The sequence below is a fragment of the Cheilinus undulatus genome, linkage group 2 (genome assembly GCF_018320785.1).
Source record: "Cheilinus undulatus linkage group 2, ASM1832078v1, whole genome shotgun sequence".
Classification (NCBI taxonomy): Eukaryota; Metazoa; Chordata; class Actinopteri; order Labriformes; family Labridae; genus Cheilinus; species Cheilinus undulatus.
In genome coordinates, this window is record NC_054866.1 from 936,826 (window position 1) to 954,145 (window position 17,320).

Below are 17,320 nucleotides of genomic sequence, written 5' to 3' on the forward strand. Positions count from 1 at the left end.
GCAGTGAGGCTCAACAGGCTAATAGGACGGTCACTTGATGTCCATATATCTGTGGTGAAGCTAATATGTTTAGCTTTGACAAGAAGTTTCTGGAAACAAAGTTTTGCAGTTCCGGTAAGGCTGTAAGTGCCTGCTAGGTATAACGTAGCAGGTCTTTAAATGCATCATAAGCCCGTGGCAGCCTGTATATTCACCACGCAGAAAGGCTGATTATCAAGAGCTATAAACTCAATGATTTTCCTGTTAAGCTCTGTAGCGCCACATTATGTAATAACGCCGCATTATGTAATAACCCTGACCATAGGACTTAGTGTGGGCTCCAAGGTATGCCCTACTCAACTACCTTGCCCTAACTCTAACCGCTTAGTGACTTATGTCTAAACCTAACCCCCCTTCAGGGCTCTAGACACCTAACCTTAACCCTAGGACTTAAGGTGGGCTCCAGGGTATACCCTACTACCTTGCCCTAACCCTAACTGCTTAGTGGCTTACAAAATGCTGCGTTATTACATAATGAATTGAAAATTTATTCGTCGTTACATAATGTGGTGCTACAAGCTCCTTACCTTTGGGTGGTCGCTGCTGTATTTTTTAGCTTTGTCAAATGACTTAAGTAGAGGCGGCTGACGAGTTTTCACTGGCACGAAGTTTTGTCATTCTTTATAATAAGAAAGTCCTTGTAGTCATCAGGGTGACAGTTTTTCAGATGCAAAATTAAACTGGTGGTGTTAGAGGCGTGTTGTCGAGTCCTCCACCCTAACTCTAACCAAAGTAAGGTTTATGCCACAGCTGCCCTAAATTAACAGCATTGGTACTTACCAAAATCATTTTTGATGTTTCTGCAATGGTTAATACACCAATACAAAGAAGCTCTTTAACCCAAATGATATTTTTAATGCTAAAATAGAATTATTATTGTTGAGTTTGTTGTTGTTGTTGGCGAACGTCTGGCGTCATCGCGTGCACTTAATTATGATGTTGCATTAACGGCCGTACAGATCAGCGTAAATTTTAAATTTAAAGCTTGGATTCTGGGCTTCTTTTATCCTCCTCCAGACTCTGGGAACTTGATGTACAAATAAAATCAACATTTACTTTCATCTTAGAACAAAACTTAGAACCAGTGAGCAATGGTCCAGACACTGATGACATTGTCTGTGGTTCAGGAGTGGCTCCACAACAGGAACACAGACAGTATAGTCCATTTTATGACCCATCTGTGTGGTGGTTCTTGATGCACTGACTTCAGCCTCAGTCCAGTCCTTGTGAAGCTCCCGAAGGTTCCTGACTCACTCTAATTCCCTCTGTGTGTGATTAATCTAGAATATATGGAAGTTTAACCTTTTGAATTGCATTATGGGGAAATAACCAACTTCTCCACGATATCCTGATTAAATAACTATAAACATTTGGTTCCCTGCACCTGCTGTGTCGTCGTTACGCCTCTTACAAACATTTTTCATGCATTAAACTGACGTTCTTGATCTTCAGTAGGCTATCTGAGGTTTTTTAAAAAACAATTTGAAACACTCTTTTGAATGATCGCATGAGTGTTGTGAATGATGGAGATGCTGCTCCTCTGTAATCTTATCTCTACAATATATTCCATGCTGTTTTGTTTTTCGCAGTCCCGTCTCGGCCCCCTGAAAACGTCCTGGCTGTTGCAAAGTCCCCAGAGGTCATCTCTCTGTCCTGGATGCCTCTGCCTCGAGAGGCTCTGAATGGAAACCTGCAGGGGTACAGAGTCATCTACTGGGCCAACCTGCCCGATGGAGGTATTTACATCCTGTCCTAATATAAATCTACCATACACTGTAGGCTAACACAGTCAGGCCCCAAAGGAGCCATTTAAGCTGGGTTTTTTCCATTGCTCTTGATTCTTTTCATGGCTCATCCACTAGGGGGTGCTGTTGCACTGTTATTCTTTATGCTGCTGAGGTGCAGAGACCTCATCTACAATTCATCAAAGCTTAATTTAAAAAAAATGTTTTTATATGTAAGATCAACATCCAAAAGCAAGTATTATTGCTCATTCAGTAATTTATTTAGTTAAATACAACTCTCCCATGGCTCATATAGTTATTATTTCTGCACATAGAGTATTATTATCGTCAGCATGTTTCATTCAGCTATAGTATAATTTTTTTTGTTGTATAATTATTGATTTTTGAAACAATGTGTCCCATTAAACACTGTCAGTAAGCATTAGGTTTCTGCAGAGTGCATTGCACAGTTTGAAACTATCCATTCTGTTGGTTCACAATGAAGGGACATAAGGAATGAGAAAGAGTAGAAGTACCAAAACAAAATGGAAATCAATGGTTCCCTTAAAGCTCAGAATTCAGTATTTAGTTTCTGTCCCTGTGTATTAGTCTTGCTGGACTACTTTGTTAAAACAAACAAATAAAAAGTACCCGACACTCTAACTTTATAATGCTGAAGTAACTGTTAACATATGATACGTAATTGTGTAGCTCATAGGCAGCAGGTCTGTAATGTTTGCCCTGTGTTTTTAAATCCTCCTCTGTTGTTTTAGAACTGGGAGAAATCAGAAACGTGACCACCAGTCAGCCCTCTCTTGAGTTGGATGGTTTAGAGAAGTACACCAACTACAGTATCCAGGTGTTAGCCTTCACCAACGCTGGAGACGGCGTCCGCAGTGAGCAGATCTATGTCCGCACCAAAGAGGACGGTACGACACATTAGCACTTATCTGACTGCACTGTTAACCAGTGAGACCTCACTGAGAGCTTAAAGACATGAATGTCATGCTGTTTACTATTACATCACAAAAGTCAACCATGGTGAATATTAAGTGTGTTTGTTCTGAAACCTTTGCTGCTCTCTTCTACAGTCCCTGGTCCACCAGCAGGTGTTAAAGCTGCAGCTTCCAGTAGCTCGGTGGTGTTTGTCTCCTGGTTGCCTCCACTCAAACTCAACGGCATCATCAGGAAATACATCGTTTTCTGCTCCAACCTTCACCCGATGGTAATAGCATTTGTATACCAAAACATTTGAGCGACTGTTTATCAAAACCTGACTCCTGGTTCTGCCGCATATTCAGAGATTTGTGGTTTTAAGTAACACAGCCATCACAAATGTAGTACCACAGCATGGACGTCATCTATTTGTGCCCATAATGGAGAAGGCACATCCGTTGTATCCTGTTGTCCTGTAGTACATTGATTGTCCCCATTTTTCTCCAGGTGATGAGTGAATTTGAGGCGTCCCCGGATGCCTATTTCTACAGGATCCCCAATCTGGCTCGAAATAGACAGTACAGTGTGTGGGTGGTTGCTGTGACGGCTGCTGGTCATGGGAACAACAGTGAGAAGATCACAGTCGAACCTCTGGCTAAAGGTACACCACCAAACATGTCACAAGAGTCTCAGATATAGTTCAGATTTTTATAGTGTGTGTAATTTGAAGTATAATTTTTCAAAAGTAAGAAGGGAGTCTTCGGAAGGGCTTTTAAGAGGCTGTAGTTGACGGAGTGCATGTTATTTCAAAGTGGCCTTCCTAACCTGTCCAGCAGAGGATCTAGCGGATCCTTCGTAGCATATCCTAAACATGTACTGTAAGTCTTTCTTTCTTTCTAGTTTTCTATATATATATATATCTATTTATTCATTTATGATTTATTGTTGAAGTCCATCGTTAGAAATTGGAAGACAGAACAAGTTACTACTGTAAACAAAACACAAACAAAAGGTGTTTAAAATTTAAAATTAAAGGAATATATAGAAAAAAGGTCAGAAGTCCAGTCAGGATCAAGATAACTAGCCTGTATCTTTATAAGATACAATTAATTTTTCAGTTTGAACCCATTACAGAGATTTCTTAAGTGAGGTTTGAGATCAGTGGTCTGCTCTTCATTAATCTACATTTGTGGGTTATTTGTTTGTCGTTAATAATCAGAGTTTTGGACATCAGCTAGTTCTGGTACAGTTGTTTGCTAGTTTGCTGGTCGGGATTCATAAAGTTAAAAGCAGATATTAGTGATAACTGGCAGCACATATGAATAAGCTGGTTGACAAAATATTTTCATCTGCCAAATGGGGGGCAGACAGAAAAAGTTTAGGAACCACTGCCTTAGAGCATGTTGGGTTTCTTCTTCTGTATTCATCCTTAAAAGGGACATATTATACAGTTACCCTGCTGACTTTTGTCTGGGAGATTAATGGTTCAAATCCCAGTCAGGTCCTAAACTTTGGATAAAAGCGTCTGTAACGGGGCGGAGGTGGCAGAATGGATCAGGCACGCACCCTGTGTACGCGGGCGGCCCGGGTTCTAATCCAGCCTGAGGCCCTTCACCGCATGTCCAACCCCACTCTGTTTCCGACTCTATCCACTACCCTCTCCTCTATCAAATAAAGACACAAAATGCCCAAAAATAATCCTTTAAAAAAATTAATAAAAAAATAAAAGCGTCTGTAACATCAGGAGTGCCACATCTATTTCCTGAGAGGGGTGTGGTCAGGGGCGGAGTCACACAGCTCATTAACATTTAAAGACACAGAAACAGCTCGTTCTGAACAGGCCTGAAACAGAGGGGTTTTTAGACATGCAGAAATCCAATACTGGAGTGTTTGTTCAGCAACAAACGTCACATGCATGTTTTGGGGACCTCTGAGAACAATATAAACTTGACTTTAAAGGGCAAAATAACTGATGACAGGGAGCAGAACTGTTCATCAGATATCAATGTCTGTTTTGTTAAGCAGAGGATCATTTTAACTGGTTTCCTTACTGATGTTGAACTGGTCCTCTGGATCTATAAACCGGTGTCTTTGTTGTTTCCTGTTGTTTTAGCACCAGCTAGAATTCTGACCTTCAACGGGACAGTGACAACCCCGTGGATGAAGGATATTGTTTTACCATGCAAAGCTGTTGGGGACCCGCCTCCTACCATCAAGTGGCTTAAAGGAAAGTAAGTCTTACATGAACGGCATCACTTAGTGTTATTTACGGATGAATAATGAATACTTATTGAATATTATAATTATGTATTGACCTATCATCATGACAGAAATCATTATTTCAATCTTGCCTCCAGCACAAATGGAACCCCGACCCCCGTCCTCGTGGACGGCCGCCGCAGTGTCCATGCCAATGGCAGCTTTATTATCCGCACAGTAAAAGCAGAGGACTCTGGGAACTACAGCTGTGTGGCCGGCAACAACTGGGGGTCAGATGAGATCACACTCAACCTGCAGGTCCAAGGTGAGCAGAAACATGAAACACAGCCATGTTCATACTGATTCACTGGTTTCTGTCTTTATCAGAGTAAACATCGCCAGTTTGAAAGAAATGAAAGTGTACATGGGCTTAGGGCTTGAACAGCTGCTAGGTTATATAACTTTTCTCATCCCATCAGATCTCTTAGTACTAAAATGTCTGCTCTCCTCTTCATCTTGGCCAGGAGCTTCCCAAAAAACACCACAGTGCAGTCACACAGTCTTCACTATGCTGTTTAATACTTTCAATGAAGCTGGAGTATCTTTATATTGTTTGTTTGTTCCCAGTTCCACCTGACCAGCCGCGCCTCACAGTTACCAAGACAACCACCACTTCAATCACATTGTCATGGATACCTGGGGACAATGGAGGTAGCTCCATCAGAGGTGAGAGCAGATAAAAATGATAGCAAGTGTCTGCATTACAATGACAAATGTCTGGGAATTAGTGCAGTGGAAAATTCACTTAGTATGATGTGTGCAAACATGAAAATAAATAAATAATCCTTCATCTATAAAACAGTTAACATGATAACCAGTATCACCATGTCCTCTACTCAGGTCCCACCCCTGTTTGTGTTCCTGTGTTTCATTATCTGCTTGTCAGGCTGAATACTTGAGACTTAAAGGAAAGATTAAAAAGCAGCGGGGAAAGATTAAAGCCCCCCATCTTAAAGAAAGTGCAATCACAGTGAGACTATTGGTGGTGATTCATCATTGCTCCTAATCATGGGACCCCTGTCTTTGGAGTTGTAGTCACTATAAACCCTGTCTGTGATTCCTGCTCTGTGATATTTGTTTAGCTTCACTGCTTACAGCATCATCCATCACCAAAAGCACAACTAAGCTCTCATTTATTTTAGTTGTGTTTCTGTGCCGTTCATTCTGTAGAGCATTTACGAGGTCAGGCACTGATGTTGGATGAGAAGGCCTGGCTGCATTCCAGTCCATCCCACAGGTTCCCCATGGGGTTGAGTTCAGGGCTCAAGTTCTTCCACACCGAGCTCATCAAACCACGTCTTTATAGTCCTTCTTTGTGAACTGAGGCACAGTCATGTTGGAATAGAGAAGGGCCTTCCCCAAACTGTCGCCACAAAGTTGGAAGCATAGCGTTGTCCAGAATGTCTTTGCATGCTTAAGAGTGGCCCTGGAGGTAAGAGGCCTAGCCCAAACCCTGAAAAACAGCCCATACTATTATCCCTCCTCCACCAAACTTCCCAGTTGGCACAATGCAGTCAGGCAGGTAATGTTCTCCAAGCATCCACCCAAGACTCACCCATCTGACCGCTAAACAGAAAGGCATGATTGGTCACTCCACAGAACACGCTTCCACTGCTCCACAGTCCAGCGTTGGTCTGCTTTACTCCACTCCATCTGATGCTTGGCACTGGACTTGGTGATGTGAGGCTTGCATGCAGCTGCTCAGCCATGGTAAACCCATTCATGAAGCTCCCACTGCACAGTGTTAGTGTTTACATTAATGCAGGTGGAAGTTTAGAACTCTTCAGCAGAGTGATGGCGACTTTTACACACCTTAGCAGTCGTTGACCCTGCTCCGTTTCACGTGGTCTTCTCCTTCGTGGCTGGGTTGCTGTTGTTCCTAAACTCTTCCACTGTCTAAAAATATCACAGCTGACTGTGGGGTATCCAGCAGGGGTGAAATTTCATGAACCGTCTCATTGCAAAAGTGGCATTCATCACAGCACCATGCTTAAAGTCACTGAGCTCCTCAGAACGACCCATTTAGGATCACAGATGTTTGAGACTGCATGGCAAGGTGAGGATTTTATAGACCATTTTTGCCATTCTAGCTGCTTTTTGCCCATATAAGTCTTTTTCACTCATTTTTGCCACTGTTTTACTGCTTTTTGACCATTTTTGCCACCTGTAAATTATTTTTCTATCCATTTTTGCCACTTTTGCCATTTTTGGCCCAGTTTTCGCAGTTGTATGCCCATTTTGCCCCTTTTTGCCACTTCTTTGCTGCTTTTTGACCATTTTTGCCACTTTAACTTATTTTATATTGCTACTTCAAGCCATTTAAGCCACTTTTCACACTTAGATTGTGGCTCTTGCAAAGATATTTTTCACCACTCAGGCTCTTTGGTTGAGCAGGGTTGAGTAACACTGGGCTAAAGTGTTTATGTTTAATTTTCATTCATAAGAGCTATTAAGCAATTGTGCAAAGCATTTGTCAGTTAGTTCATTGGTTCCCAACCTGTGGTCTGGGACTTCCTATGGAGGTGGCCAAAGTTTTTACAAAGGTCTTTTTGTAAGAAAAACATAAATAGGCCTATTTTCTCAGGTTGATCTCAGGGGCCACGGGGAAAGTTTTAAAAGTTTTATTGCCAGATTTGTATTTAATATAAGTCTTAATTTATTGATTTGTTCAGAACTTCTCCTTACATACTTTCATTTTCTGCTCCCACAGGTTACATACTACAGTACTCAGAGGACAACAGTGAGCAGTGGGGCAGCTTTCCCATCAGCCCCAGTGAACGTTCATACCGTCTGGAGAACCTGAAATGTGGCACCTGGTACAAATTCACCCTAACAGCTCAGAATGCAGTTGGACCGGGGCGCATCAGTGAGATCATTGAAGCCAAGACTCATGGGAAAGGTACAGGGTGCTGCATGATAGAACTGAGTTTGGTGCAACAGTTTGAGTGTCAGACTGAGTTAAATGGATTCCTGTGACGACGGCTAAAAAAAGTTCTCTCAGATCATTCAAAGCAGCATCTTTGTGAGTCACTGTCAGAACTTTATTGTAATTCTTCTCATAAATCTGAGGAGGTGGAATGAATAAAGGTACATCAGGGAGAATTTATTTTTTCTGTTTGAAGACATGGCAGGATTTTGTTTTTTATTGATCTTAAAAACTCATAACTTAAAACTTCTTTTAAACTACAGAAACAAAAAGTTTATCTTCCCCTGATGTAAATGCGCTGGCTCATGCTGACAGTTATTCTATACTGACTGATTCTCAGTCCTCAGAAGTTTAATTTTGCTTACTGTGAAACTTTCTGCTGAGATGTGATCTTGATCGTAGAAGGTCCGTGATCTTTTCTGTCTTTCTTCTCCTCAGAACCACAGTTTGCCAAAGAACACGAACTCTTCACCAGCATTAATTCCACCAGGGCCACGCTAAACTTGGTGGGCTGGAACAACGGCGGCTGTCCGATAACCTCCTTCATCCTGGAGTACAGAGCAGTGGACTCTGCCACCTGGACCACTGCCCAGCGCACATCACTGACCAAGAGTTACATCCTGTATGACTTACAGGAGGCCACCTGGTACGAACTGCAGATGAAGGTCACCAACAGCGCTGGCTCAGCAGAAAAAAGGGTCACGTTTGCTACTCTCAATGCTGATGGAAGTAAGTCTGGATTACACAGAGTGTCACAGAGTTACATCAACATACAAATGAGAATGGAGAGGATGTAACTGTAGCAACAAAGTGGTCTTTAAATATCTGATGGCCTTATGCCAGATATGGACAAGCGTTAAATGTAAGCTGTAAACTGATTAAAGAGGTTTTTTTATAATGCCTGATCAAATTTCATCTAGCTAAAGGTTTAATCACAGTTACCAGTAGCTGAACAGTCAAACTTGACAAAGGGTCATTTATACAACAACAAGTCTATTTAAATGCATTTTAATGAGCTATAGTTAAAGCTTGATAACTGGACCACTGTCCTTATCCCAGCATACAGTGAATTCAGAAAGTGTTCAGACTCCTTTCACTTTTTTCATTTTTCTTTATTCTTTATTTGTCAAATATAAAAAACTGTAAATATCACATTAACATAAGTGTTCAGACCCTTTGCAACAAACTCAGGAAATTTAGCTCAATTATACTCCCATTTCTCTGGATCTTTGCTGAGATGATTCTGCACCTTGATTGGAGTCTATGTATGGTTAAAAAAATGAGTGGATATGATTTAGAAAGGTTCACACCTCTCTATAGAAGGCCTCACAGCTGACACTGATATCAGAGCAAAAACCAGCCATGAGGTCAGAGGATCCTATCTCTGAACTCAGAGACAGGATTGTTGACAGGCACAGATCTGGCTCCAAAAACATTTCTGCTGCACTGAAGGTTCCCCAGAGCACAGCAGCCTCCAGAATTCTGACATGGAAAAAGTTTGGCATGACCAGGACTCTTCTAAGAGCACTTTAAGAGACCAAGAACCTGATGGTGCCTCTGACTGAACTCAAGAGATCCTGTGTGGAGATGGGACCAAGTTCCAGAAGGACAACCACTTCTGTAGCCCTCTTCTGATCTGGGCTTTATGGCAGAGTGGCTAGATTGAAGACTCTCCTCAAAACACTTGAAAGCCCACTTGTAGTTTGCAAAAAACTCCATGTGAAAGCCAAAAATGGGCTTCCACGTGTTAGGAGGAGAGGCCTCCATGTAGCCACTCTGCCATAAAGCCCAGATTGTCTCACGGTGATACCCCAAGGCAGATAACAGTCCATATTCTGCCATGCTTTGTATCAGTGCTGTTCAGCCTCTGGATCAAAGGTGGGCTTGGAGACTGTCGAGCATACACAGAATGCCTCATCCAGTCTGGTCTGATTGAGGTGTACATGCAAGACTAAATCAGTCTCCATCTGCATCTCTAGTTGTGTTAGCTTAAAGATATTTTTACCGTGATTTCAGTTGGACAAACATGTTTATGTTTTAGTCAGGCTGACATAATTCATCATTTTCTAACTGCATGTAAATGTACTGACTGACAGAAAAATATGGTTGCAGACAGAGAGGAAATCGTGCTTCTTCGATGTGATGAAATGGAGATATTGCTGATGCACTGGCATTGGAGGAGGCTGAGAGTGTGAATGTTAGTGTTGTTGCTGGCATTGGGAGAGAATGTTTAAACTAATAGCATTGTTGTTTTATTTAAAAACTGATCTAAGAAGGAACTATAATAAAATGGTTAGAAAGTCATGACATGAGATATCAGTCACCCTTTACTGTGATCATCAGCAGCGTCATACGGTGGCTCTGCTGTTAGCTTACAGTACGGCTGTGATACGCTGTAAGAGAAAACAAGGGACGACAGCCACGGCAGCCTTTGAGCAGACTGACAGGTATTCTGTCAGATCCTCTCAGAGAGGACTGTCTTTAAAATCTCCAGCGGGCGTCGTGTAGTTTTCTTCACCTAGGGTTATGGAGTGTGTCGGACACAAATAAAGAATGTTCTGAGAGGATGAGAGAAGGCAGAGGGAGCTTTGTTAGCTCTCTGAAGTATTTCTGAAAATGTCAGCTGTCTGTCAGTGAAGTTTGTGTGAGGGCTGTGCATATGCATGCATGTGTGCCAGCATGTTTGCATGGATGTTACTGTTGTTGTGACAGTAGCAGACCAGCTCAATCAAAGGTATGCTTAAATAGATGTTCTGTCTCCTGATTATTTTGTTTCCAGCTTCCATCAGCTGAAGGGTTTTCTAGTATCATGCAGGAGAAAAAAAATCATTTTAAAAGAAGAGGGGAGGATAGTAAAATGAAAACCATCAGGCGGCACGAACAAAATATATAGAGCAATGCAAACAGTTGTTTGAAGGTAGGATTGCATTTTGGAGTCTCTTAATGTAACAAGAACACATTTAAAACAACCAATCACGTCTACTCATTAACCCTTGGAGCTCACAGCTATTTTTTTCACCATCATGTCTCGTCTGGACTTTTTTTTCTTAAAAAGTTTCTAAAAAAAAAAACATCAACCCTGTGGTGCACAGTCAAGCTCTAAACATCTTTTTTTCTTCAGGACAACCTGGGCTTTAAGAATATATCAGTGATGTCACTTGAATTTTAAAAGTTATAGGACTCTAAACACAAAAGAAAAAAAATAGGAATTTGAATCTCAAAGATTTTTATTGATAACACACAGTAAACAATAGTGACTAAGCCAGCTTGCCATTGGTCCACAGCCCCTCCCACAATGCATTGCATGTCCACAAATATGGCACTACCCTCTGAAGAAAGCTAAAGTACTTGACCGAAAATGGATTAAAAATGGACAAAATGACGCTTATTATTGGATCTAACACCGTGGATATAATCTTTAAAGACTTCAAAAAGTCACCCAAGTTCCAGGCTGGCTAGAACGGCATCCTTCAGGGCTACGAAGACATGGAGGGTAGTAAACGAATGGCAAAATGGTCAGCATTTGGAGAAAAAATTAGTGTCTATGACAAAAGTTATTAAGGTTTGTGTCACTTCTTGTTGTATATGACAATGCCATCCTCAGAGACCCAGAAAGTCAGCCAAGTCCTGGGCTCACTAGAAAAAGTTCTGTAAGAGCTACAAATGCTTGAAGAACATAATTAGAAAGCCACAAAGGAGAGCTTTCATGGGAAATAACAAGTTAGTGCTTAAGACTTACAGTTAAAAGGTACATAGGGGTGTTCCTGCAGCACAGATCAGTGCGACGAGAGCTGTATACCACCAGGGTTAAAAATACCTTAAAAACAAAACAGTAGAATTCACCAGACCTCTGTGCTTTACAGCCAAACTGCACATGAAGCTGCACTCTCAGAAGTAAAGCCTGACTTCTGATTCACATGAGAGGCAACCACATTAACCATGAAATCAACAATATACAGTGGAAAATATACAAGCTAGTAAAGATAGATGAAAATCTCCACAGAAGTTTTCAAAAACACCAGTGCCTCTCAATGTTGGGCCCTGCTCTGCTGCAAACCCAGCGTGACTCCTAACAATGACTGCATGGCTGTAAATAAAAGGCTCATTCCCAGCGTGTCCCTTGCTCTGTGAGCCTCAGTGTGCCTCTGTAGTTGCAGAATTGAGATTGTTGCATAAAAAAAGTGCCCCAGGTCAGGTAAGGGCTGCTCGCTTTGAGGTTAGCCATCCGTTTTCATGATGTCCTTTGCTTGAGATGTCCTTCCCAAAAAAGGCTTAACCTGTAATTTCACAGCAACATTCATCTCTTTAAAAAAAAAAAAAAAAAAAAAAAAAAACGTAGCTACACAAAAACTATAACAATGAAGATCGTAAAAAATCTCAAAATCCATACAAACCAGTGGATTTATATGAACTTTAACTGCTGCCATAAACTGCTGGCTCAGCACACTGACCAGTCAGGCCACACTAAATCCTGATGTGGAGCACGGCTTGCATGTAAAAGAGTTCACCCATTCTGCAAACTTACATTTTGACAACCAACAGTACTGTCCTGATTTATTGAAACTGCATAGTTAGTCACTCAGAATCCTGCAGGGCTGGGCAGATTATCACAGCCTGGAGATAGTAGGGTCAGATCTGATTGGATGATGGATTTAACTAAAACTCAAATTCAGAGAGAGTGGCTACAAAATTAAGATATAAAACTCTAGAATATAACTTTAAAATGCACGTCTCAGCCTAGAACAAAGGAATTTCTTCTACCTTTTTATTTTTGTGCAAAACAACAAAGCTACAGCAAAAAAAACGCTTTTTTTAAATTATAAAATGAAGGTATTGGATACCTTAACATAAGAGGAAGCTCTAGATGCCTTAATCTCAGTACATGTCCTGTGTTTATTTTCAAGGTACCATCCCTCCCTTGTTGAAGACAGGGGATCCCGTCTCAGACAACATGTCAGGCAGCGGGGGTCTGAAGATGGTGGTGACCATCACCTCCATTCTGGTGGTAGCTGTGCTGGTCTTTATCATGCTGATGGTGCTTAAGAGGAGAAGGAGGGAGCAGAGGCTCAAGAGACTCAGAGGTGGGTTGAAGTTTGTTTTGTATGTAAATCTCAGACAAATTAAAAGCATGTGCACACAGATGACTATCTTTGGCATTTAGAAACCTTCAGTTAAGCGTCTCTGTGTTGATTTTCCTGACTGTACAACATTCACTGATTCTCTTTTTAAGTGCAGTGGTTTTATAGGATTTCCACAGCTCTGGCTTATCAGCTTGGACAGTATTATAATGCTTTTAACTACCTCTCTGCTGATTTCACAGATGCCAAAAGCCTGGCAGAAATGCTGATGAGGTATGCACGCCTAATTTTCATTTGCACGTTTCTCAGAATCATAAATCACATTCTGTCCTAGAGTTACAGTCCCTATAAGTAAAAATCAAAACTAATTGCACAAGGCAATCACTCTTCCCTTTTTATGGCTACTTATCAAGTTTAATGGAAATGAGAACGAATTTATGCAATACAAAGTAAAAAGAAGCAGCTGAACTGTAATGGATTTTTCAAATGAATCTCCTCAGTAAGAACACGCGGACTCCAGACACAGTGAACAAACAGCAGCAGGCATTAAGGATGCGCATCGACATCCCCAGAGCACAGCTTCTCATTGAGGAGAGAGACACCATGGAGACAATCGGTAAGACTGAACGTGAGACCTTATTTTCACCATCAACATATCGCTGATGTTTATGATTGTCTTGTGTCTTTATTTACCTTTTTCTTCCTGCTCCGCTGCCTTTTCTTTCTCTCTGCTGTTGTTTTCTGTATAAAAGATGACAGGTCCACTGTGCTGCTGACAGACAATGACTTTGGGGAGACAAATAAGCAAAAATCTTCCACAGTCACGCACACAGTCCACTACCAGTCTCTGTCTCAGGCCACCGGACCACTGGTGGACGTGTCTGATGCCAGGCCTGGAACCAGTGAGTCCCACCACCGTCAGTGCTCAACATTTATTCCCTTTATTACTAATATTATTTCTGTGGATCTTCTTGTCTTACTAATTTATGTCATGATGTTGTAAAGGCTCAGGGGCTGTATTCACAAACTCTCCAAGTAAGAGAGAGTTGCTCCAAGTTACGAAAAATCAGAAGGAAATTCTTAGAGTCAAGACTTTCTAAAAGAATTTCCCCTAAAGTTAGGACTAGATCCTGGTAAAGACAAAATCATCTGTGGCCATTAAGAGAACTCCTAAGGTGAACGCTTGCTGGGAGCAGAGAGGAAGACTTGGGAGGATGATGAGTTTCTCAAGCTGGATAAAATGAACATTGAATGAAGAATATTTTTAACAGATCATAGATGGGCTGAACAGCCCAAAGAAATTATGCAGACCTATCAGCCCATCTTGGACTTCATTCAATGCAAAGTGAGGCATGCATGCTGACTCGCTCTGATGTGGTTTCCTCCACAGGTGCAACTCATCACTGTTTAAAACCTCGTCACATGCTGATAAAAATAGCTATAGCTATAGATATGGATACACTACTATGATAAAGTTTACGCCTGTGAAGAGCCCCCTGCACATGCATGTTTTCAAACATTGTAGATATTTACCTAGAAATTATAGCTTCCCATTTATTCAACAAAAACGTTAATTTCATAAGATTTGGTTTTTGAATAGATTCTGTGTCCAAACCAGTGGATTTTATTGTCCATCTGTGCCCTTTATCATTAAGGGATAATGATTATGATGATAATAATTATAAGAAAAATATATTTTCTTTCTTGGATCATCCAATCACAGCTGTTTAGTGAATGTGGCATGGTCAATACAGTAAAAGTTCCTGTCCCGGGGCACAGGCGGCCTAATGGTTTAAGGCGCACCCCATGTTTGCAGTTGGTCCAGGTTGGAATCCAGCCTGTGGTCCTGCATGTCTCTCCCCAGCTCTCTCATCCCTCCTCTTGTCAACAAAGGCATAAAAAGCCCAAAAATGAATCTTAAAAAACCCAAATCCCTGTCCCTGCCTCACTCAGAGCTGATCTTGGACTGTTCCTGAAGTAATCCTAAACTTGGAATTATAAACTGAGTGAGGAGTTCTCTCATACAGGAGGATTCTCTGAATGTTTGTGAACACAGGCCCTGGATTAGACGTTTATTCTGTTACTCTGCAGACATGAATCTTGCTCTCATTGTTTTCTTTTGAGTAACATCGTTCTATTCTCGAAGTTTATGTCATTATTAAAGAAATTGCCCTCAGCACCATAAAATATTAATATTGCTCAGAGTAAATGTGCATCCATTCATCTCAGTTAATGCAGAGCAGAATGCTTTTCCTCTGTGTCTTAACCTAACTGCTGTTAAACAGCGTGTGAGCTGCCTTACAGCAGCAAGATTACAAAGACTCAGCAGCTGTGCTGCAGAGCAGCCTCCAGGCTTTTGCTGCTTCAACTCCACTGAAGCAGAACTGATGAAGATCAGCAATCTCCTTGCCTCTTCTGACATGTCTTCACCTGATTGCATTGCTCCAACTGGCCAGTTAAACCTAAATGCAGACATGCATACATGGACCAGTGCACTCAGATTAGTGGTGCACACAAATGATTCTGGAGCAGACAGCTCAAAGATGTGATACTTTACAACCCAAACTGACCTTTTACCCGAGTTTAAGTTCGTATAACTATATTTACTAATGCAGCTTTTAATCATGATGTATTTATGATACAGGCTGAGCATGCAAACACATGGAAATGACTTACAGGACAAATGGCATACCAGAAAAAATACTGATGCAGTAAAAAAGAAGATTTTTTTTTTTTTGCAGTCTGATATTTAAACCTTGCTTGCTCCTGGAGCCTGAGCCCAGTTTGCTTAGTCATCCCTTTCTGTTTCGGCCAATCTAGTTCATCATTACATCCTTCAATCTCAGCTGATAGAATTACTGTCTGACCTGCTACAGTTACCAGCCCCATTCTTCCTGCACAGATCCAACCCAGAGCTTTTCTAAAGGGTCTCATTCTGACCTGGTCCAGCGCTGGACATAGTAGCAGTCTGTCTAGGTCAGGCTGAATGTGGTACAATTTATACAGTATCTGTACAAAGACAGAAACAAAGCTCCAGACTGATGTTGGTGTTAGTCAGTGGAACTGTGGGGAGGAACTGTTTAAGGATAAAAAAACAGACTATCACTGAGGCTTCAGACAAACCTTAAAAGTAAATTCAGTAAAATCCTGTATCAGACAGTCAGGATCTTAACAAGGTCCAACATTTCAACTGTTTAATTGGAGCAATACATTTATTTAATCACAGAGAATGATCTCAGAATCTTAGAGAAACACCCAGAAAGGTTTTTTATTTTTTTAAGTTTATCTTTATTGTTCATAAAGAGCTTAAACAGCATGTTTCAGTCAGAGTAATGTTCTTGTCAGAGTTTAGTCAGAGGAGTTGATCTGAATGAATTACTCTTAAACATTGCAGCAGCCGTTCTAAGCTCTGTTCAAAAGCACTCTGTCCCGTTCTTTTCTCCCCAGACCCCACTGCCAGACGCACTGCCAAAGCCGGTCCTGCTGCAGCAAGGAGCCGCTACGCCAGCCAGTGGACCCTGAACCGGCCACACCCCACCAGCTCTTCACACACCCTCACCACTGACTGGAGACTCCCAACGCCACGTGCCACTGGATCTGTAGACAAGGAGAGCGACAGCTACAGCGTCAGCCCCTCGCAGGATACAGGTGGAGTAGAGCAGCATGAAGGGGGCCAGCATCACACTTTCCAGGGGGCTTCATGCAAACACAGGTTATCACAGCTCAGGTCGGAAAGTTGGAGAATGAAAACTTGTTGTTTTTGTGAGGTTTTAAAGTGTGAATACAATCTGCATGGCTCTCTGAAACACAAAATATACTGGCAACAGTTTTCCTGATGGAAAGTGTGATTCTGGAGTTCTCCCGGTGAGGCCTTTGGCTGTGAACCCTCTCAGAAACATACCGAGTTCAATATTGAATTCTTTACTTTTTTTTATGACAACAATTTAACTTTTTGTTTATTTCTCAGATCGTGCACGGAGCAGCATGGTTTCTACAGAGAGTGCTTCCTCCACCTACGAGGAACTGGCCAGAGCCTACGAGCACGCCAAGATGGAAGAACAGCTCCGCCACGCCAAGTTCACTATCACCGAGTGCTTCATCTCTGACACTTCATCTGAACAGATGACAGCAGGGACCAACGACTACACCGACAGCCTGACCTCCAGCACACCGTCTGAGTCAGGCATCTGCCGCTTTACCGCTTCGCCGCCCAAACCTCAGGATGTCAGTCGGGTCATGAATATGGCCGTGCCCAAGGCACACAGACCTGGTGAGGAAGTTTATCCTGCAAATCCTTTTACCCTGCGTTGTTCCTCAGAACGCTGAGCTGTGCCTTTGCCTTTTATAAAAACATAATC

At 41.8% G+C, this 17,320-nt stretch overlaps 1 protein-coding gene across 2 annotated transcripts in view; it reads left to right on the top strand.

The window, feature by feature from the left end:
* The window catches only part of dscamb (Down syndrome cell adhesion molecule b), a 243,532-nt gene that overhangs the window by 213,002 nt on the left and 13,210 nt on the right, over nt 1-17,320 (top strand). Inside the window, exons 18-32 of one of the 2 annotated variants that reach the window (XM_041814159.1) lie at nt 1,629-1,775; nt 2,537-2,692; nt 2,855-2,988; nt 3,207-3,360; nt 4,813-4,930; nt 5,057-5,223; nt 5,526-5,624; nt 7,669-7,857; nt 8,323-8,613; nt 12,789-12,965; nt 13,205-13,235; nt 13,463-13,578; nt 13,715-13,879; nt 16,410-16,610; nt 16,930-17,232. In XM_041814159.1, coding sequence (XP_041670093.1) covers nt 1,629-1,775; nt 2,537-2,692; nt 2,855-2,988; nt 3,207-3,360; nt 4,813-4,930; nt 5,057-5,223; nt 5,526-5,624; nt 7,669-7,857; nt 8,323-8,613; nt 12,789-12,965; nt 13,205-13,235; nt 13,463-13,578; nt 13,715-13,879; nt 16,410-16,610; nt 16,930-17,232 — 2,448 coding nt within the window. The remainder of the gene's footprint in view (nt 1-1,628; nt 1,776-2,536; nt 2,693-2,854; nt 2,989-3,206; nt 3,361-4,812; nt 4,931-5,056; nt 5,224-5,525; nt 5,625-7,668; nt 7,858-8,322; nt 8,614-12,788; nt 12,966-13,204; nt 13,236-13,462; nt 13,579-13,714; nt 13,880-16,409; nt 16,611-16,929; nt 17,233-17,320) is intronic. The other variant, XM_041814168.1, reaches the window with a different exon arrangement.